This window comes from Osmerus eperlanus, chromosome 27, assembly GCF_963692335.1.
Source record: "Osmerus eperlanus chromosome 27, fOsmEpe2.1, whole genome shotgun sequence".
In the NCBI taxonomy this organism is placed as follows: domain Eukaryota; kingdom Metazoa; phylum Chordata; class Actinopteri; order Osmeriformes; family Osmeridae; genus Osmerus; species Osmerus eperlanus.
In genome coordinates, this window is record NC_085044.1 from 3,964,345 (window position 1) to 3,986,400 (window position 22,056).

The window sequence follows — 22,056 nt, forward strand, 5'->3', positions numbered from 1 at the left end:
CGTAGGATAAATAAACCAAAAGTAGGCCACAAGGAAATAATTGTGGCAGTCTCAATATGAGAATGAAAAATTGAACTTTTGTTGGTCTTTTCTGTTACCCCAAATGTATTCCAAATGTCACTATTCCCCAAAATACAAAGAGATGGTAAAAATAATCAGTGCCGCCTGCCAACAACGAGATGTCTGTTTGAAACTCCAAGGTCATTCTATCACCTTCAGCTAGAAAATGTTCGGCGTAAACAGCCTTGAAGTGATGAGCGCCTTGTCAAAAGATCGCTCGAGCACATCTCTAAAGGACAACATTGACTTGGCCTTGAGCTGCCTGCTGTTGGACACATTATTGGAATGAAGATGCATTCTGCCTTGGCCTCGAAACGTCTGGGATCAGTACAATCTCATGATGCCTTTTATGCTGTGTTTTCATAAAACATAACGTTTACATAGCCTGATGTTTGTTTTTTCAATTGTAATGGTCTACTTTGCTCTATTACTGTAGTATATTCCATTCTGTTGTATGCAAATTCGTTTAAATCATAGTTGTAGTTTGCTGATCTGACAAACGCACCATAAACTGCCCAAATCATCTGGTATTGCACAGTACGGTACTATTGCAATACCAAAGAATCAAGAGAGGGAAATTATGAAATGTTACCATTTCACCAGCTTACCTAAGATGGATGATCAAAATAGTAGCTGGCTTCCTAAGCATTCATGTTCCAGCCAGGTGGAAAGGACAGCAGGTTCTGCCTCAGGTCTTTATTTCAGCACCAGTGGAAATCATGGCCTACCTTCTTAACAGCTGCTAAAACTCCATAATAACAATGATATTAAAACATCGCAGCACTGAGGCTTTGCTGGGATAGGACGTGACCTACCCTCCTGTCAGTTTGCAGTGTTTTTTTTTTCAGAACATTAAGCTTATGATGTTGTGCTATGATAGCATGGCCCGAGGGCAGATTCCTTTGGAAGTCGTTCAATTAAAAAACTCCTGGGTGTCATCCTTCACACTCTCAGGTTTCAGGAGTAACCTTAGAAACCACAATCAAGGACAAGGAGTAATGCAGTTAATAACTTGGAGGAAGCGTAATGTATGTTTTCCTTCACCTTAAGTCCCGTTGGCTGCTGCGGAGAAACACGCTTGGCATTCTGCCACGTTGTTTTCGCTCCCGCTGTAAACGCAGCAGTATCTGCATTCAACACGGCGGTCGGCTCACATTCCCAACGTGCTTGTCCAAACAGTGGACGGCAGATTCTCAAGACAAAGGCTCTCTTTTGTATTCCATTGAATTATTAAAACAGATCGTGCTCCTCTGAGCAGCGCACTCCACCTTTTTGTATCATACACACAAACACAGGTTTTGTGAAGGTTGGATTTGAATGTTTGCGATTCTAATCCTCCATAGGCCTCCCTAACCAATGAGGTGTTTTTGACAACCCAACTTCCAGTCTCTGTCTCGTGTGAATCTCGTGTGAGTATTAGTAGCCTACATGTATCTTTCTTTGTGTCCAGGCTGTGGAATACAGGATGATGCCTCTGTATTAGGTCATTAGCCAGAGGTTATTAGGCTACATCTGAAGTCTGGATGTCGCTGGCGAGAAGATAAATGGCAAAAGGGAAACATATTTTGTCAATAAGTTATTGAACTGTCAGGAATAACCTGGTGGGCTGTTTTTTTCAGCCCAGAGGGAGAGAAAATGAAAGCCTTCATCAAGGCCAGCGATAATGTTATTTTCTTTTCAGTTCAGGCCACTTTAGTGGAGCAAACCTATTGACTACAGAGTCAAACTAATTTGCCAGAGAGGCAGAGTGCTAGGATGAAGGTGTCTCCGACGCTCGCTTTCATCTCTGTGCTCCTCCCATCCTCTGACCTTCCTGCTCTACATTCAGCACCAGAAAAACCTGTTTGCTTCTCATGCAAAAGTAGGTCTATTGTATCGACCTGTGTCTAGTTCTCATTTCCACCCCTGCTTCCGAAAATAAAAGGGGTAGCCTGTCAAAAAACGTCATGAAGTGACGGTTGGGTCCGTTAGACACAGGACCTGTCACATCGAAACCGCTAACGTCACCGTCTCATTTCTATTTACCCACTTGTAGTCTTGAACCAAGGTTAAATCATGTGACGGAGGACGCACATGTTAACGACGACATAAGAAGACATTGTTTATGACCGGATTTCTCATAATTAATTAGCCGGCGTCAACCCTCGTTTTCTTTATCTGCCCGAGGAAATGGAGGCTCCTCATGCATCAGAGCACTCCAGCCATGCACTTGCCAGTTTCCCTGGCAGGCTGAAGCCCTAATGTCAACTTAAATGTGAAATGCAGAGCCACTCGGAACAGTCACATGCTTGGCAAGGCCCACATCTAATTTCACAGGCTCTAACTCTGAGTAATGAAGCCAAAACTGGAGACACAACCTGAAATAAGCAACTCTTTGTTACGTGACGCTTGACGACACCAATTTGAGGTTGCAGAGTGCGGAGAGGGAAAATTGTTTACTTTGTCAAATATCAGCTTCATAAATGTTTAACCAAGTGACAGTTATATTGAATCAAGTCAATCCATTCCGTTGCATGAGGCACCTAGTAGGAGAGAATACAATTTAGAGAAACCATCTGGAGAACAAGTCGAAAGTCAAATTACTTTTTACAGACTTAATTACTGTAGATTGCAGATGGGTTGGACTTCAGCAGGGCGCACTCTGCTCACTGTGCAAATGTGGAACGCTGCATTTGTCTGTATATAGGCCACTTCATTCCCTTAGGCCTACAACTTGTGTGTGTAATACTGTGGGTTCTAACAAACCATTATGAAAGAAAAGCACAGCTCAGTTCACATTGGTGACTTTGTGTTGACAAGCACAACAAAGTAGTATTTGTGAAGTAACACACATTGACTTGTGTCCAGTAGACCTGACTCACAGTACTGTAGATTTCATTTCACTATGTACATGTTTTTTTTTTGAGTGTTGAGAGAGAGTGTAAGACTTGGTAACAAGTAGTGATTACATATTGTCATCGTTTTTTCTTGTCCGGTTCAAACCTATGACATCTGATTGTGTGTGTCCCACTAGTAAGCTACAAACACTTGAAACATATTTACATCAAGACGATATTTCTTTATAATTACCTAGAGGTTTAGGTTTGTCCATTCCTCTTTGGGAATGTGCCAGAATGAGCCAAACGTAGCCTTCTGTCTGATGACAGCCTAGTATTTCTAGTATGCATTGTCTGCTTTCTTCACTTATTTTTCTTTGGAAGTGCAAGAAAGACCCCCTGACATTGACACAGAATGAGACAGTTGAAGTCAGACACGTTAGTGTGTTTGTACTTTATGTGTCTGAGGCAGATATTTTACATCCTTCCATCCTGATGATTCCAGAAAATAGCTAAAGCGTAATAGTCACATGTCTAAACAGAGGTTTGTTTGAATTGTGTCAAGAATACAAAGTGGCAACCACGAAAACAGCAACATCATGTGTTATGTTATGAGGTCATGAGCACAATCCAGGCCTTAACGTCATGCTTTACCTACTGCAGGCTCTTACGCCTCATGCTCTGGTCTCGTACCCTATCTATTCAATCTATCTGTTTTCCATATTTTTAACACTTAATCCATTGGTGCCGTGTGGTCTCAAGGCTTGCTCTACATCTTCATAGACTCTGCTGTTGATTCCAATTGCATCTTTACAGCAGTGTTTTTCCAAAGAGGTTTGTTATAGATTTTACCGTCCCATGCCCTGGTTGGGTTTCTGATCTCTGGAACCTCCTGAAAGCTCTCCTGATGGCAGACTCAGATAATGGCTTGTGTGATTGAGCTTTGCCACGAGTGCCATCCCTCATCAAACCTCAGTTTGTTCTCCAGCGCACGGAAAAACAAACTGAATCATTTCCCGGGGCTATAGAGGACATGCCATTCACATAGAAAAGAGACACATAAATCGAGTGGTTCATCAAATCTGCGATGCCTAACCGGGGCAATATTCTGAAACGAAACATTTCTGCTGGTGAAATGGAACCAGTTGGGATTCTAGCACCCTTGGTCATATTCTGTAATTGAGCATCCGGGCAGTGTTGCCAGACATTTCATGCAGTTATTCGGCGGATCAATATTGTTTGACGTGCTCTTCTACTGCAGCAGATGGGCACTGACCGGAAGCTATAATGATTACCGCGACCTCGCCTATGAAACGAGACCAGTAAATAAAAAGCTATCGTAACGTACTCATGGACATCGAATTCAATCTGTCTGATTGAATTATGATCTTTCTTTATGAACATATCAACCCCTAGAGGAGGGTTCTCTACAGTGGGCTACGCAAAGAGGTTTTATACTTTTCCCAACTGGCCTAAATCCTTCAGCATGCAGCGTGCAACTCCTCTGCAATACATCTTTTAAGAGCTGGAGGCTGTGGAGTCCTCCACAGCTAAAAGCCATCTCATTTTACAGGAACTTCAAATAATACATGTATTGCTATTGCCAGCGACTTGAAGCATAGTGGGTCTGGATGAATAGAGCTTCTTGATATAGGCTTGATGTGGGCTGGGATGAGATGGTTTTAGATAGTAGATGAAGAACAGGCCTACATGGTTTAATCCCAGGCAAAACCTTTGAAGATACGATCCCTGTGATCTTAGGTTAGCACAATCATTTTAAATATCTGGATGAGTATTGTGTTAGATTGACTAGTTTGTTTAAACCATTTATGACATTCCAAATCAATTGAAGAGTTTTAACAACTGAAGACATTGCAAAACTTTCAGCTCATCAGCACAATCTCTGTGGCCAACCAATAACTGACCCACCAGAGGTCTGCTCTAGCACAGCATCATCTCCTCTAGTCCCCTTAACAACATGCGGACACCACTAGTAGCGCCGTTCAGTAGCCCACAGGTCTGCAGCGGCAGGATGGAGTGAATGCTCTTATAATTCAACGTCAGATCAAGTTTGATCAACGTCCCCCTGCTGGCACAAATAGAGGATTCTTATTCACAATAAGATCCGCTTCTTGCTCCACCACCATCTTTGCGATAAGTCGGTGGTTTTTTCTCTCTCTCTCCCAGCAACGGCAGGAGATTCGCTCTGCAGTTTCACTTGCACGTTTTGCTGGTGCACGGAGAGGGACCCACACATCTGTCGGATTTTCTCTGCGCATACGCTCGTGTACATGGTTTTCCTATTCTGCACTCGTTTGAGGAGTTGATTTTAGTCGCTGGAGAAAATGGGGCATCGTATAAGAGCGACTGTCCTATTTTTATTATGGCTTTTTGGTAGATCGCTTGCAGGGTTTCCAAATCAGATAAATATAGGTAAGTTTCATTTAAATCTATTCTAGTGTTTTTTTATGTTTAAATTAAGCAAAGTACGGATTGGTCTTTCTCGCATACATTGATTAGGCAAATATTTGCATAATTAATTGCCAAGTTCGTTGACAGTAAGGAAAGGTAAAATGTAATTGCATGCGCTCCGAAGGTGGGGGTAGGGTACAAAATGCAGCACAAGTTCCTCATAGACTATTGAACTATATTTTTATGCATACAACTTTCACTCTTTGTTCACCATTTAACTTAATTTAGAATGCTAAACAGAAAAGGCGATCGGGTGCTATTAAGAACCGTTAGAAATAGAGAAACTCTGAAAAAGGTGAATGGGACCCTTTTCAGCATCGTAACATGCTGACTTTAACGGGGTTCTCTATAGTTTAAAAGGCTTTTGCGAGAAGCCTTTAGAGTGATCTTGTTATAAATGGTTAAATAGCACCCTTTTTGAGCATACATGTTAGGTAATGCCGAGCCTGTTTCTTCATGTGTCAGAATGCTGCGGGTGTGCAGATTATCCTCTGTGATAGGGTTAGGGTTAAATATGTAGTGAAATCTGGTAGCTGAATTGAGCAACAACTCATTGTGCTGCATTTCTTCACCATTAAAACCTTTTTTTTAGGTGGTCTATTTATGCGCTCCACAGTGCAGGAGCACAGTGCATTCCGGTTTGCGGTCCAGTTGTACAATACCAATCAGAATGTGACGGAGAAGCCATTCCATCTCAATTACAATGTAGACAACCTCGAATCGTCGAACAGCTTCTCAGTCACACATGCATGTGAGTACAGCAATCTCACCTTATTATCATTTGTTTGTCAGTGCTGACACAAATGGCAAATATTGGTTTGTGCGTTGTCAAACTGTACATTTCCCTGTATAAGTCATTGCCTCCAAAGAGAACTGAAGCCGACCCACCATCGCATGTGGATGTACAATATGTAAATCAGAAACCCCTATATTTTCTTATATGTGTTGGTCGATAACAGATTTTAAAGGCCACCCTATCCACTACACAAGTTTAGTTAACTTTTTTAAACAGTAGTTATCTCACATTACTCTATTTAGGCATGTGGGAAGGTCAAGAGGTTAGATTCACGGTAGATTCAGATTTTTACATTCATCATTTGTTTTGGGACTTTAGCTCCCCTACTGCCCAACTTTCCAATGAACTCTGCCAAGAGAGACACCTGCAGCTCATCCATTTTAATAAGCTGTAACTATTACAAGCACTACTAGAACTGCTAAAGGGCAAGTTTCTTATCTAAGCACAGCAGACCCTCTACCCCACAGCAGACACTCTACCCCAACCATGGTGCCACTCTGACCCATAAGCGTTTAGAAATGTAATTGCTGCAGAACGACCAGATCTTTGTGATAGCCTATATCAAATGAAATTGTATTTGTGAAGCCCTTTTTTCTACAAGCAATGTCACAGTGCGCTTTGCGTACGCCCCCATAGAACTGCAAGTGGGAAAAGATAAGTGAACGTTGGTGGGATAATTCTTGTGGCGACAACTGCAGCAGCGGTATGTCGTTACGGTGATGAACAGCAGCAGGTGTGTGTCCCTCACTGCACCGGCAGCGCCGACCAGCGCAGATGTCGGGTTAATCAAGGTTAACGTAGCACCTCGGCGATCGGCTCATGGTCTCGCCGCGGATAGGCTCATCTCGCACGTTAATTCTCCCACCAGTCACATCCTTTTTTTCTATATTCCGCAAGGGGATAGGTACGAGGTGGGACTCCAATCTAAATGCTTCATGCATTGTCCTAATCGATATTCAGCCATTGCAAGAATTACTTGCTGTCCTCTAGATGAAAGTGTTGGTCGTCTGAGTGATGAAATGGTCAAAACTTGCTGACTTTCTTCTGGCAGCCATGGAGGCACCAGGGAGGGGGCGAAGGCCTGGGTTTGTTGTGCTAACATCCACTCATGGAAGTCCCCCCCCCCCCCCCCCCCCCCCACAAACAGATTATTCTGCAATTGCAAATGGAAATTAGATCGTCAGATGGTCATGTCACATGATAAGGGAACGAAAGACAAGGACATGTGAATATCATATGTCATACCTTGGGGGCTTGTTTATGAAAATGCAAAAATCTTGTGTCTTGCGTTCAGGTCCAAATTTACATACTGTAAGTCTTTATGTTTTGGTCTTTACAAGGCCTGTTTTTGCGTTCCTACTCATTCTTTAACGTATTATATGAAAAGCCTTGCGAGTAATCATCAATGTGTAAAATCATTAATGTACACTATTGATTACAGTTACTCAATGCTCATTTCGCTGAGCAGTTATGTTTCACAGTTTCTGCGAAATCAGATATGTTGTCAATTTGTCAGTGCCCTTTGGAGTTAATATTGGATGTATGAGAGCAATGGACACACATTCTTTCCTTTAACTTTAAACAAAATGTCTTCAGAGCTTGACATTTAAGTACGAAGTAAGCCTGTGAAATGTGTGGTTAAAACGTTTAGTTGGATCTGTCATGCACGTCGGCACTTCTGAATTACAGGCCAGAAAGATTGAAATGTGTTTATGTTATTGAAGGTGTTTTATGACTATATATAGCTGTGCTAATTTGATTTCGAATAACAGTTAATGATGCCTTATAGTCTTTTCTATTTAAACATAATTGGGCTCTTTATTTTTTATTTTGAATCCATATAAACTGTGATATTCATTTTGTCTGTGCAGCATTGCTTTGTACTGTTTATCTGATCACATATATCTATTCTGAAAGTTTGTTGAAAGATTGAGATTAATGTTGTCTATTAATGTTAATGTTCTTCCATAGATGATGCTCTGGTCCTCTGTTTTTAAGGTTACTTTCTTATTTTAATGATCTAATCCCCCACTTCTGAGACAAATGCCTTGTACAAAGCTCCGGCACAACAGATGGGATGTTAGGTCTGATGATGGAAGGTAGCAGATGTCTGTTACTCAACATACATAAACAAAAGGGAACACAATTAAATTCAAAGGATTTGGGGTCATTATTGTAAAAGAAAATTAAAATAAATTATAATGTAACGTGTGGAGTCCAAGTGAACCAGGAAGTGGGTCTTTCTTTAGAGGGCTCAACCACTGAATACCATGTTTTAGTCTGGCAATGATCAATAAACTGTACATATATGCTATAATGTACTCATTAGTTCTCTGCTAAGGCTGTAATGGGAGTGCAGTCAGGGGTTTTGACCATCTGATTCCACTGTCCTTTCCAAGTCGGGGCAGGATTTAATGATAGCCACAAATCCCTATTGACAATTGACTCTGTTATTGGCTGTGTGGATCGATAGGCTGAAGGCTACAGACCTGTCCTGGTGCAGCATGCTACTGCCTCTGCTGTAGTGCTACTGCCTCTGCTGTAGTACTACTGCCTCTGCTGTAGTTCTACTGCTCTGTGGTAGTACTACTGCCTCTGCTGTAGTACTACTGCTCTGTGCTAGTACTACTGCCTCTGCTGTAGTTCTACTGCCTCTGCTGTAGTTCTACTGCTCTGTGGTAGTACTACTGCCTCTGCTGTAGTTCTACTGCTCTGTGGTAGTACTACTGCCTCTGCTGTTGTTCTACTGCTCTGTGGTAGTACTACTGCTCTGTGGTAGTACTACTGCCTCTGCTGTAGTTCTACTGCTCTGTGGTAGTACTACTGCCTCTGCTGTAGTTCTACTGCTCTGTGGTAGTACTACTGCCTCTGCTTTAGTACTACTGCTCCGTGGTAGTACTACTGCCTCTGCTGTAGTACTACTGCTCTGTGGTAGTACTACTGACTCTGCTGTAGTTCTACTGCTCTGTGGTAGTACTACTGCCTCTGCTGTAGTTCTACTGCTCTGTGGTCTGGACAGATCAGCTCTCTGTCAACTCTGTCAAAATCCGCCGATATGTCGGCATGCTACTGTTTGGCATTCGACTTTTCCATTATGAATGTACTGAACAAACACGCTGGTTCAGCAAATCAGCCAAAACGACATCTGTGACATGAGCGCAAAATATATGATGAACTGACCGTGTCCCTACAGCCCTCGACTCGAATAGCACGGTGTTCACGTGAAAGAAAAACACCGTCAGTCTTCATGGTCTGAATTGAATCCAGTTGTGATGATGAGCACCTTGCCCCAGGGGTGTACTGATTGTGTTTGGGGATGCAGAGATGGAGAGGAGTGTGTCCATTAAGGCTGGAGGTCGGGTCATGGAGGGTGGGGGCAGTTGGCCAAACACAGCCCCTGACTGGATGACTCCACAGCCGTAGTCGATATTGTTGTGGTCTGACTCATAAAGGGACGAAAGTTTCAATGTTGTTGTGAGGAGTGCAGGAGCAGTGGAAACACAGGGGCTTGGATACGTATCTCACCTATTTTGGCATTCTATGTTAGACCACAAATACCAGAGAAGAAGACACCATGTCATTACTTATACATGCAGCTTTCAGTTCCGTTATTTGAATACTTTGTCAGGTAGGGAACTAGATCAAGGTAAACAAGAAGGAACATAAATGCTGTTTTCAGCTTGAAACAGTGTATTTCTAAAACTGCTGACTAAAGGAACAATCCCAGACATCACTTTGTATGGAGTATTACGACACTTAAATTCCACATCATGCATTTTGTATTATTTAGAACTCACTTGCTTCCTGCTTACACATAAAATCCACGGTCTTTGTGTAAAATCAATGGTCTTTGTGAGCCACGATAGGAACTTCCATGTGTTTGATTTGATCATATTTCATTGAGTCAATTATTTATTTACTGTTCAATAAGGCTGCTAATCTCCCCGTGCCCTGCGTGTGACTCAGCTAGCACGCTGCTATCGTAAGCACAGCAATGCTTCAGTTGCCATGTTACCGTAGGCCTGCCTCGTGTGTTCCACTGTGGAGTCTCACTAAAGAAGGGGCCCACTGATTCCCTCAATGAACAACATCAGACTCGTGGCGACTGGTTAAAACAACATCAGCGATTTGATTAACAGTCAGCGGGAGTGTCGTTCGCGGTGCAGAGCGAGATCTGCGCACAGTGTGTCGTCTTATGAAATTAGCACACTGCTGCTAACTCGCCCCTGGGTCCAACTGTGCAGCCACGCTAATGTATCTGGGGTACCCAACCGCTCGATCGGAATGTTCCCTTCAATCCAGAAACGTTAAAGTAATTAAAGCCAAGGTTTACTTGGAATTCTTTTGCGGCACCCATTGTTGTCAAACGGTTGGATATTCGTGCCAATCGGTACCCTGCTCCTTGGTGTGACGAGGGTGCAAGTGTAGCGCCCACGGTGGTCCCTGGTTCCAGGGAGGTGGTTATGGGCCTGGCTCCAGAGAAAAAGTGGAGCCCCAGGGCTGTGCTTGAGCTCACCCATGAGTCAGCGGACCACCCACCTCCCCTGAACCCTCCCCCATCCCCTGGAAGCTTCCTAGAGACCCTTTCACCAGATAACACCAACAAGATTCATACGTTGTGGTGCTCTATTCTAAAATCGCCAACCGCTGTCGTCAGGCACGACGCTTTTAGGGTTGTATACATCCCATTCTGGATGAACAAGCATCAGTGTGTGGGGTTACTTTTGTCTTACATTTAGATTTAGTCATTTAGCAGACGCTCTTATCCAGAGCGCCTTACAGTAAGTACAGTGACATTCTCCCCGAGGCAAGTAGGGTGAAGTCCCTTGCCCAAGGACACAACGTCATTTGGCACTGCCTGGGAATCGAACCAACAACCTTCTGATTAAAAGCCCGACTCCCTAACCGCTCAGCCATCTGACCCCCCCTGAGTCTTGAAGTCGGATGTGTACGTGTGTCCGTGTCCTTCGTAGAGAGTGCCGGCGTGCAGACTATAACTGCTCGAGAGTGAATCGAAAAGAGACTCAGCTCAATACATTGCCAGAGGGCAAATTCAACAAACTGCATATTTAATACCAATATCAAAAGACTTACACTCACAGTGAACCTGAGCTTGTAGGCTGCTGTCATTGATATATTTGTCAGTGAAAGTATCATGTTTAATGCTAGGGATTTCTGGCCTTGATGATTTCTTTTAGACCATCTAACCGGGAGCCTGGATGTGCTCTTGACCAAAGTCGATCACATACCACATCTCAGAGCTATTTTAGTTTCCTATTTATCCTCTGCTGAGATCTCATTGCAGCTCTCGCTGTTTGCCCCAGAAACCAGGCTCTCTTTCCAACCTTCACCCACTGCAGGATGGGTGAGATACAGATCAAACATCAAGGAAATCAGTATGGCTTTACCACACGCCCCAGGTGCTGCTTTGCGATTTTACCTGTGTGATTATTCTGATGAAAGCATGTCTTCAATCTAATGTTAGGTATTCGACAAGCTTTATTAGAGCACATGTATCCCAGATAAGGGGATTTCAGTCTCAAATTGCTCTCTCCAAGAATCCATTTGCACGTGGGAACTCATGAATGTTGAAATATAGCGCGAGGGATACTGTCGTCAGTGTCGTCAAATTATATTACTTGGGGCTAATCCACAGTACGTGTCGCATGGCTCACCTGAAACTCATTTGCAGATTGGTGGCAGAGGGCTAACTGTATTTAAAGAGATTTACACTGTATGTTAAGTGGCTTTAATCCTACAATCAGTCAGAGTAATTAAGGTTTATCATAGTATACCTAAATATTTGTTGCTACACTTTGATTAACCCATTAATCCTAGTGTTAGAGGAGTCAATAGTTATGGATGGACAAATCAGGGTTTTTTTTTACAGCTCCATACTTTTTTTTACTGTTCTGGACCATGTAACAGTGACAATGTTAGGTCCTTGACCTAGTTGGAGAGGCAGAATATACGACAATTCCCTGTAGGCTGCAAAGTGGCCAGCTGTTTGTAATGTGACAGTTTGCCTCAATATTCTTTGTACATTTCAAAGTTGTAAGTGCACCCCCTGGATTCAGGAGTACTTGGACAGACCGAAAAACTGATTTCCGGCCACTGCGACCAGAGCCTTGTCAGATTCAATATCTTGCCCCAGGTTGATACGCGTTCATCTCCAGTTTTAGCATTGGTTTATCATTGGGTAGGCATGACAAAAGCACAAGAGCTTCGAAAATGCAGAGGAATCCGTTCTGACTGAAATCCTCTTGAGACACGTCTCTCTAGGACCATTGTGTCTGACCGAGGAGTGTACAGTAGCCAACAGATATAATGTGTCATCTTTGCTGTGTCCAGCCATTATCGAGCTTGAGAGAGAGGGAGAGAGAGAGAGAGAGAGAGAGAGAGAGAGAGAGAGAGAGAGAGAGGGAGAGGGAGAGGGAGAGGGAGAGGGAGAGGGAGAGGGAGAGAGAGAGAGAGAGAGAGAGAGAGAGAGAGAGAGAGAGATATGCTCTCATGTGGTTTTCAGTCTTCCCATGAGTCAAATTGGTCTCTGACAATTATTCGTGCCTTTTTGTTTGCAGAAACAAATGGCATGTTCTGGAATAAACCTTCACCCTGATTGGCGCTTTCAGACGACACACAAATGAGCTTTTAAAGTACATTCGGGCCTTATTTAGGACTCAAAATGTTCATCCTCACTGTGACCTCTTCTTGACCTCAGAGCAAGTGTTGGAAAAGACATTTCGATGCAAACTAGTGTTTCAGTTTGCCCATCCACATCAACAGATATCACGGCTTATATCTTTATATATATATATATTTTTATAATACAGTTTCTTATATACTAGTGTAATAATTGGACCAATACGCTGTTCCTATTGGTCCAGAAGACGTTCTCAAAAGTTAATAATACCGTTTATATACCTCCTGAAAGTTCGCAGAGGTAAATAAACGGTTTTATGGACCTAGCAACAAGCTGTTGCCTTGGAGATGTAGCCATTGACCTTAACAACGTAGCATCTGCTCGGCAACAAAGTAGCCTAAATTGCCCCCCAAAAAACTAAAACAACCAAATATGGTTTCTGCACAGGTCCGCAAACGCCCCGCAATCGCTTCCCGTTTTAAAGAAGTATCTGAAGCAGACAGAAGACGAATTGATGTTGTTGATATGTTGCCTTGGAGGTGTAGTGACGTCACCAGTGCAAGTGCAGCTGATTGCTCTGACAACATGGCGTCTGCTCCAGATTCGACCTGTTTGATTTGTGATCTTCCCAAGTATTGTTGTAGTATATAAGAAACGGTCTCGGTTAACAAACGTTTTAACAAATCTCGGTTTACAAAGGCGTTTGCAGACCTGTCGAGGAGTAAACATTTGCTGTTTATAAAGATATGGGTAACCTGTGTTTCAAATTTCCAGTATCACCCTGACCTAAAGGACTCATCTCCATGAATTTCAGTACAGTCAGTACCAAAATGAACAACTTCCCATGCTGAAGCCCGTCCAGCAGTGTTCTTGACCCCTTAGTGTTCTGTCTCTAGGTCCTGGTGCTTTTGAAATGGCTTCAGTTTGCTGGGTGATCCTCAGGGCGTGTCGTTGAATTTGCAGTGCCGCTTTCATCCCGTGCGTCAGAAATGTGCATGCACGTCGGCGTGGCAACCGAGCGACAGTGATGACTGCTGACAGGCCACAATGGCTCTGACGCAGAAATGTAACCGTCTTACACAACGTATTCAGCTGTGGCCCCATGCCCTGAGTCCTGGCCCTGCGCAATGTGCTTCTTCAAGAGAACGGGCCTCTCTCCTCCTACTGTGATCCACTAAACGTTACTTGAGATTATTCAAGGGCAACAAGCTATGAGCCACATGTGGGAGGAAGGAGTGCAAACAAGCCAAACACACCTTTGGGCTTCTGAATAATTTAAGAGAGCTGCTTATCTAGTTTTCAAGGACTAACATGCACCTTGTGTTTAATTCCACTTGGCATTCATTGTGCATTTACAGACGCAGTTACTGGATAGACACAGAGAAACAGATGGTCGCTGTGCTGAACACTCTCGAGATAAACTCTCAAACAGAACAATGGTCTAGTATACGTGGAAAACTGGAATATTTTCACTGACACACTAATTGCAATCCACAGATATGTTTAGAAATCCACACATGGAGATATGGATCTATTCTGTATGCCTTCGCTTAAGCTGTTTTGCAGTATCAAATTGTGTTTACAAAGCATTACATAGCATGGGTTGGAATGGATGCAGTTCAAGATACAGGACTTATTATCATGTTATAGAAAAAAACCCATCATCCTGTCAGGGTGGTTAGCAGCATTGCAGTGAGCATTTAATGCTGTGTTTCATAGTCAAACCACCAGCTGCTCTCTGGAGTAAATGAATTTCCCCATTGCTTTATGATATTTCAAACATCTGAATCTCATTTCATACATCTGGAACATATTCGTCCTACTTCCTTATTTTATAATTTCCTACACATCTTACACAGCCTTCACCCCGAAATATATAAAATATCTTGTGTATTCAGTACGAACGGGATTTGCTGGGTCGTCATTGTCAATATCGCTTTTGGTCTTCATCTAGAAGGGCTACAGAGTTTGTCGCATTTCAAAGTGAGCTGCCTTTTAAGAAAATGGCATCTGTATTGAGCATGTTCCCTCCTCCCCCTGCACTTGTGAAATTGTCTGAGGCCGTTGTTCCGGAAATATGCAAAGCATGTGTGGGCGGTCGTGATTTTTGCTCCAGCACAGTGGAAATATTAAAGTATAATTCTGTACAGGGCCACAATGGCTGCAAGGCTTGTCTGTTGCTCACTTAGGCTGGTTCCCGCCGAATCGTGTTGTTTTTGTTGTGGGCTGTGTACAACAGTAGGGCTTGGATTAGGACTAATCACTTCGGAACAATTCTCTACATCCTGTCTCTACAGCCTGTTAGAGTTTGCGTCCAAGAGAGTCCAAGATTCTGCCAGAATTCGAGATGAATGCACTGCAGAGGAATATGAAGTTGTCCATCAGGCCCCACACACGATCGTGTAGGGACCCACACAGACAGGTCCCCAAAATGCGCTCACGTCATCTACAGAGAGATTGACTCAAACGTTGTCTTCCTGGGTGAAGGCCTTCAACAGACAGTTGTACATTATTTGTATTCCAGTTTGATGTCTCCCTTGTTGGGTTTGCGCCAGGCTTGCGTGCCAAAGACACCAACAGTGTTTGTTTACGTCTTATTTGGTTTGCATTCAGATAGTTTTTTTTTTTTACAGTCTCGTCATCAACTTGGGTCCCTTGTCGTTTTATGATAAGATTAAACTTTCTGTGACAACTAATCTGTGGGTATAGTGAGCATAATGCGCATCAAATGCCTCACAGTGTCTCTACTTGCGGCCTGTGAGCGATGACAATTCTCGCCAACCGATGGACCTGGGGAATTCAACGGAAGTCTGTTCGTTTTACGTTCTTTCTGGGTCGCCGTGAGGAACGTATGATAGTGCGGAACCGTGTTAGACGAGAGCGCTGAGAGACACCCGTCGACACCAAAACCAAGAGAGGCGGTGATGAGAAACTAGTTCATTATACAGTCGAACCAGTTCTCTCTCTCTCCGTGGGAAGACACAGTATTATCTTGGGAAGAAGATTGAGTGCCTGACATCTTCAATCACAAGACTGGGGTTATTTTCCCGGCGCTGTAAGATAACTGTGTCCCAACATAAATATGGAATATGAAACCCTACAATCTTCATGCAAGTCACGGATCCTGGCTGAAGTGGAGTAGATGTCCCTGTTGGAGTAAAGTTATAACCACTTAGACTCACTTTCTGGCAATGCATCTGAAGCTCGCGATGGAATTTCAAATTGCTTATGTTTTACTTAAGACATAGTTGACCTTATCTTGTCACAGATGCTGTATTTTATACATAACCGACCAAACAATGGGTGAATGCAAAGAAATCACTGGGATTGATCAAAAGTCAAAGTAAGTTCTGCATTTGAACAGATGCGTTGTGTTGTAGGTGTGGTCTACAGGCAAGTATTTAGCGTGCGTGAGCTTGCCTCGTGGTAGGCCCACAGATGAATCCCATTGAAACAGTAAAATGCACAATTGGGTGTGTATCTGCTGTCTGACTAACCTTGTGCCTCAGCACCAAGTCACTAGTCCAAGTTCTAAAGACTGTCGTCTTTGAAAAGACACAATTAAGTATTGCAACGTTTGACATGAAGGTTAACATCAACTACCATGTTTCTACATGGCAATTCTGGGTCGTCTCTCCTCTCCAGTGATTTGTAAGGTAATCCTGTGTGTGCGGGAGTCAATGAACAGGTGCTCGTTTGCTCTTTGCTCTACCTTTCTCCTGTCTGAGCGTGTGGTCCTCGGATCCCCCCCCTCACCCCGTCCCCCTTCACCCCGTCCCCCCTCACCCCGTCCCCCCTCACCCCATCCCCCTCACCCCATCCCTCCCTCACCCCATCCCCCCTCACCCCATCCCCCTCACCCCATTCCCCCCCTCACCCCATCCCCCTCACCCCATCCCCCTCACCCCATCCCCCTCACCCCATTCCCCCCTCACCCCGTCCCCCCTCACCCCGTCCCCCCTCACCCCGTCCCCCCTCACCCCGTCTCCCCCTCACCCCATCCCCCTCACCCATCCCCCTCACCCCATCCCCCTCACCCCATCCCCCTCACCCCATCCCCCCTCACCCCGTCCCCCCCTCACCCCGTGTCCCCCCCTCACCCCGTCCCCCCCTCACCCCATCCCCCCTCACCCTGTCCCCCCTCACCCCGTCCCCCCTCACCCCATCCCCCTCACCCATCCCCCTCACCCCATCCCCCTCACCCCATCCCCTCACCCCATCCCCCCTCACCCCGTCCCCCCTCACCCCGTCCCCCCTCACCCCGTCCCCCCTCACCCCGTCCCCCCTCACCCCATCCCCACCTCCCCCCAACCCAGGATATCACGGCCTGGCCCTGGCTCTCATCCAGCATGTCTCCCCGAAGGCCCTATAGGAAGCATCTCTCCTGGAAGTCTCCCACAACCGTCTACACGCCGCCCTGCAACTCTGAGGGGACTAAGGCAAAGATTAGAGTAACCTCACCCCGGCAAAGCCCATCCATCATCATCCCATACGGTGGTGTCATTGATGTCCCCATAGTGGATAGTCCAACATATTCTTCCCCAGGTACGGTAGGGTCGCGTGCGGCTTCATCCTTGACTCAGTGAGTTGTGCGTAAGAGAAGAGCCAATGGCTGCCTGTAGGGAGGTGCTCTGAATCCCCGTTTTTTTTCTTCTGGAAAACATTCCAGCGTGCTATGGCCGCCGGGACCACTGCAACCGCCCATTAAGTTTAATGAGTTGTCAGGAAGGAGAGAGAGAGAGAGAGAGAGAGAGAGAGAGAGAGAGAGAGAGAGAGAGAGAGAGAGAGAGAGAGAGAAGAGAGAGAGAGAGAGAGAGAGAGAGAGAGAGAGAGAGAGAGAGAGAGAGAGAGGGGGAGAGGGGGAGAGGGAGGGAGAGAGGGAGAGAGGGAGAGAGGGAGAGAGGGAGAGAGGGAGAGAGGGAGAGAGGGGAGAGAGGAGAGAGAGAGAGAGAGAGAGAGAGAGAGAGAGAGAGAGAGAGAGAGAGAGAGAGGCATAGAGAGTAAGGGAAAGAGACAGAGAGATGGACGGATGGAAGGGTGGAAAGAGAGAGATGATACAGAGAGAGGGAAAGAGAGAAAAGGGTAAAGACAGAGAGATATGGATGGATAGAGAGAGATGGATAGGGGGAGAGGGAAAGAGAGAGAAGGGGAAAGAGAGAGAGAGATGGATAGAGAGAGAGGGGGGGGATAGGGTTGGATAGGGAAGAAAAGCCAGTGGTACCGACGTCAGCAAGAATAAAAGACAGACAGCCTCGTCAGTCTGGGAAGGTGATAATTAGCCGAGGGCGGAAAGAACAGCAGAGAATACTTAGAGAAAGTAAAGAGGGATGAAATGGAAAATGGAAGGGATTTTTCATTTTTAGCGCAGAATATTAATCATGCTGTTAAACCCTGGGTTATTGTACAGAGGAGAGGTGCTCTGAACCGGAAGCCTGGTAAAGGGCTGGAGGGCTTGTAGTCCTGCCTCAAATCAAGTACATGATGTGTATACCCTTTGCAGCCTTGATCAGAGAAATGTTTTGCAACAGTGCTGGCCACCCGAAAGGCCGAGATGGATGATTGCATTAATAATGCAGGAGAACTGGGTCTCAGATTAACCTTCACCTGCAATGCAACCATCCCTTAGCTTCATTCTGTACACCAAAATGTACATTATGTATACATGAAGCTTTAGCGATCCTTAAAAAAAGTGTCTTTCCCCTGTCAACTAGAAACCGGGTCTCTGGGTGGGTATGCAGTTCACACATATCCCAGGTTCTTCCTCAATCCAGAAGTGTGCGGAAGGCTATGGAAGATTCCATTTTGTCACCCAAGACAAAAGCCCCAAAGAGGAATTGAGAGATGTTCAAGTGATGAAAAGGTGTTTATTGACAGTTTGCGTTAGCGGTCGACAGCGGCTGTCCTCTTGTTGTCATGCAAGGCCACGCTCACGGAGATCGGCCGTGATGTACGCCGACTCCAGCGGCGCACGGGAATCTGCTCTGACATTTTCTCATATGCTCGTCTCTTAAGCCCCCCTCGGCGGTAGAGGAGAGATCAATCCATTATAAAAAATAAAAGAAGGCCCTTCAAGTTCGGGGTAGTGGGGAGGGGGAGGAGAGGGGGGGGGGGTTGTATTTGAAAGGATACGATATGAATGTGAAACAACAGGGCTAATGACGATTCTCGCCACGTACTGCAGCTCCACACTCTTCTGTTGCTGGTTAGACTGAGAAGATGTGACGATATACCTTCACTCGGGCACCTGCTTCACCGTGCTCATTATCCGTATTGCCTCCCCCCCCACCCCCCCACACACACACACACACACTTACACCCTTACACATTCCATCCCCCCAACACACCAATTCGTCTGACGTGTGCAAAGAGCAAAGTGGAAGGTCGTGAACGAATGGATGGACCGAGAGATGATAGGATGATAGATGGATGGATGGATGGATGGCTGAATTGAGGCGTGATGGATGGGGGGGGGGCAGAGGGAGAGAGAAATAAAGTGAAGATGTTCAAACGAGTGGCTTGGAGCACGTGGAGCAGAACAGTCTTAAGCCAGCGTTGTATAGCATGCGGCATTGAACTCTGAAATAATACATGAAAGATCATGGGACCATGAAATTATTCAGGTGTGTCACCAGACTTTGAAATTGCTTTGTTGAGTTCTACCTGTCCCCCTCAAATGCAAATCCTCCTTCAGTTGTGCGCAGGCCCCACCACACACAGGTCTCTCCAGAAATAACTAGCGAGCCCGTCGACACACAGTAATTATTCTAAGAGCTATCAAACACAGGACACAGCTTTTCTTCAGGTCCCCGCGTACTGTCAACATCCCGTGTTGAACACAAGCACAAACATTTGGAGATCCGTTTCCTCGTCGAAACGTTGTAGGTAGTCAGGTGAGGAGGCCAATGAGAGTTGCACGAAGGGGACAGATGGTTAGGAGCAGAGGATTTGCCTCCCCCTCCACCCCCCCCCCCCCCCCACTCACAAGCAACATTTACAGCGGCGGGCGTGGACCGTAAACAAAAAAAAAAAAAAAAAAAAAAAAACTGTTGTCACGTACTGTACAGCAGTCTTTGTCCTCTTGTTAGGTGCGAGTTCGATTACATCTTTACTCCTTGTTACTCCGAGCACCCGATGTATTGTACACAGTGTTTACGGCCGAAGCTAATTTCCGTCCCTTCGCAGATGGCGTCTGATAAGAGCGTGTATAAATCTATTTTATACCGCAGCACGCCCGGGCCTCACATTTGCATCCTGGTGTTCGGGGTATTTGTCCATTAGGACTGCTGGCCAGTGCACTGATTTCTCTCGTTAGTTCCTGTTGATTAACCAAGCACGTACATTTAGTCCAAGGAGAAGTGAAGGGCAGAGTAGATGTGGCCAGGGAGCACACACACACACACACACCACTATCTATTCAAATACCCCTCATTTCACTATTAAGATTAATGCGATCATAAAGTCTATGGTTTTTCCTCTTTAGCGTCTCACAGTCATTTTTCTCCAGTGATTAAGAATAGTCTTATGATTTGCAGAATTTTTTGCCAATTCATCTTGATTTTGACGTAATTGATTAACGGAATAACAATTGTCCTTACGGACTGAATAACAATATTGAGTGCCACGTCCAATATTCCTTGTCTGGGAGCGGGTAGAGATTTGACCCCCCCGGGTCGACCGTGTGTTTGCTTGCGTGTTTTTTTCTTCTGCCCCCGACCCTGACCCCTGACCCCTGACCTCGCTGTCTGTTTGTGTTTCCAGTCTGCTCCCAGTTCTCCAGAGGGGTGTACGCCATATTCGGCTTCTACGACAGGAAGTCCATGAACACGCTGACCTCGTTCTGCGGCGCGCTGCACACCTCCTTCATCACGCCCAGCTTCCCCACGGACGCCGACGTGCAGTTTGTCATCCAGATGAGGCCTGCTCTCCGGGGAGCTGTCCTCAGTCTCCTGGACCACTACAAGTGGGAGAAGTTCGTCTACCTCTACGACACGGAGAGAGGTAACCGTGTTCCCGCCGTTCAAGTTCAACTCCCTCTCCGCTATCTCTCCCACACACACACACACACACACACACACACACACACACATACAGACCCATAGATGTACACACACAGTCACGCACACACACCCAGTCTGGCTCCGTTCTATCTCTAGCCCATCACGCTATACTGTCTTTGTGGTTCCAGAACCTGCTATACGAAGAGCTTCCGATGTCGGAAGAGTCAAAGGGAGTGGCGCTCCCTCAACCAACTCCCCTCTTGTTAAAAACCATGAAGTATTTCATTATGCCTCTCAATATGGAAATCCCCTGATCTCCAGTCCTCACTCTAAATGGTCTAATACCTCTAAATCTGTGCCTGTAATGACTCCCGAGTGCTTTTCTCTGGGGCTGAATGCTAGCTTCCGAAAGCAGGCAGGCAGTCAGTCAGTCAGTCCCAGCTCTGACTGGGTGAGCCGAGCGCAGGTGCTGTTTCCGTGGGGGCTGGAGTCCCGCTCGGAGGGGCTAGGCCTTCGCCGTGCTTTAATCCTCACCGCTTCCTGAATATCATTTAGTTCTAATTGGATTATAGAAAGACGGAGGAGAGAGCACTGTGGGACTTTACCGTGTCCCTGTCCCCCCCCCCCTCCTCCCCCCCTCACCATAGCTGAGCCTCAGGCAGGCAAAGGTCTCCCCCACTTCTCCCCCCCTGCCCTGCCCCCCCCCCCCCCCCCCTGCCCCCATGTCCTCCGAAGGTCAACATCTGGAGAGGCCGCCTTAAGACAAAATACGAATGACATAACAATCTGTTAGAAAGGAAAGAGAGAAAGAGACCTGTATTGTAGAGGAATATGTGATGTGCGGTGGGGGAGAGTCCTGTTCCCATGCCGCTGGTCTGGGAAAGTTAGCAGAGGGGTCCGAGTGAAACGTGCGGTTTTATAGTTGTGGTTGCAATACGACTATTACACTGCTGTTAATACTATTGTAAATCTCAGTTATAGTCCTTCTTGGGACATCCTAGTTTGAGGGTTTTAGCAGGCCTGGGAAGCATCCCAAACCCAATTGGTTGAGTTTTCCCATAATCCCTTTTAACAGTTCAACATGTGCCTGTCTGTTACAGAAACTCTGATTGGGTTTCCAGACAACTTGGCCATTCCAGGTGACCATAAATCGGTACTGTGTTTTCGAATGTTTATTTTGTTTTGCGTTCACGCGAGTTCAAGCCTATATGGAGATATTCCTGAGTGTTTAAACGGTTTGTTCCATTGCTACTGACACTCTGTCAGTATGGCTAT

General features: G+C 45.5%; 1 protein-coding gene across 3 annotated transcripts in view; it reads left to right on the forward strand.

Annotated features, from left to right (window-relative positions):
- Nucleotides 1–4,893: 4,893 nt before the first annotated feature.
- Nucleotides 4,894–22,056, forward strand: part of gria3a (glutamate receptor, ionotropic, AMPA 3a) — a 51,286-nt gene continuing 34,123 nt past the window's right edge. The window contains exons 1-3 of one of the 3 annotated variants that reach the window (XM_062453315.1): nucleotides 4,894–5,309; nucleotides 5,941–6,099; nucleotides 20,543–20,782. In XM_062453315.1, the coding sequence (XP_062309299.1) occupies nucleotides 5,222–5,309; nucleotides 5,941–6,099; nucleotides 20,543–20,782 (487 nt within the window). In that variant the 5' untranslated portion in view covers nucleotides 4,894–5,221. The remainder of the gene's footprint in view (nucleotides 5,310–5,940; nucleotides 6,100–20,542; nucleotides 20,783–22,056) is intronic. The other 2 variants (XM_062453314.1, XM_062453313.1) reach the window with 2 other exon arrangements.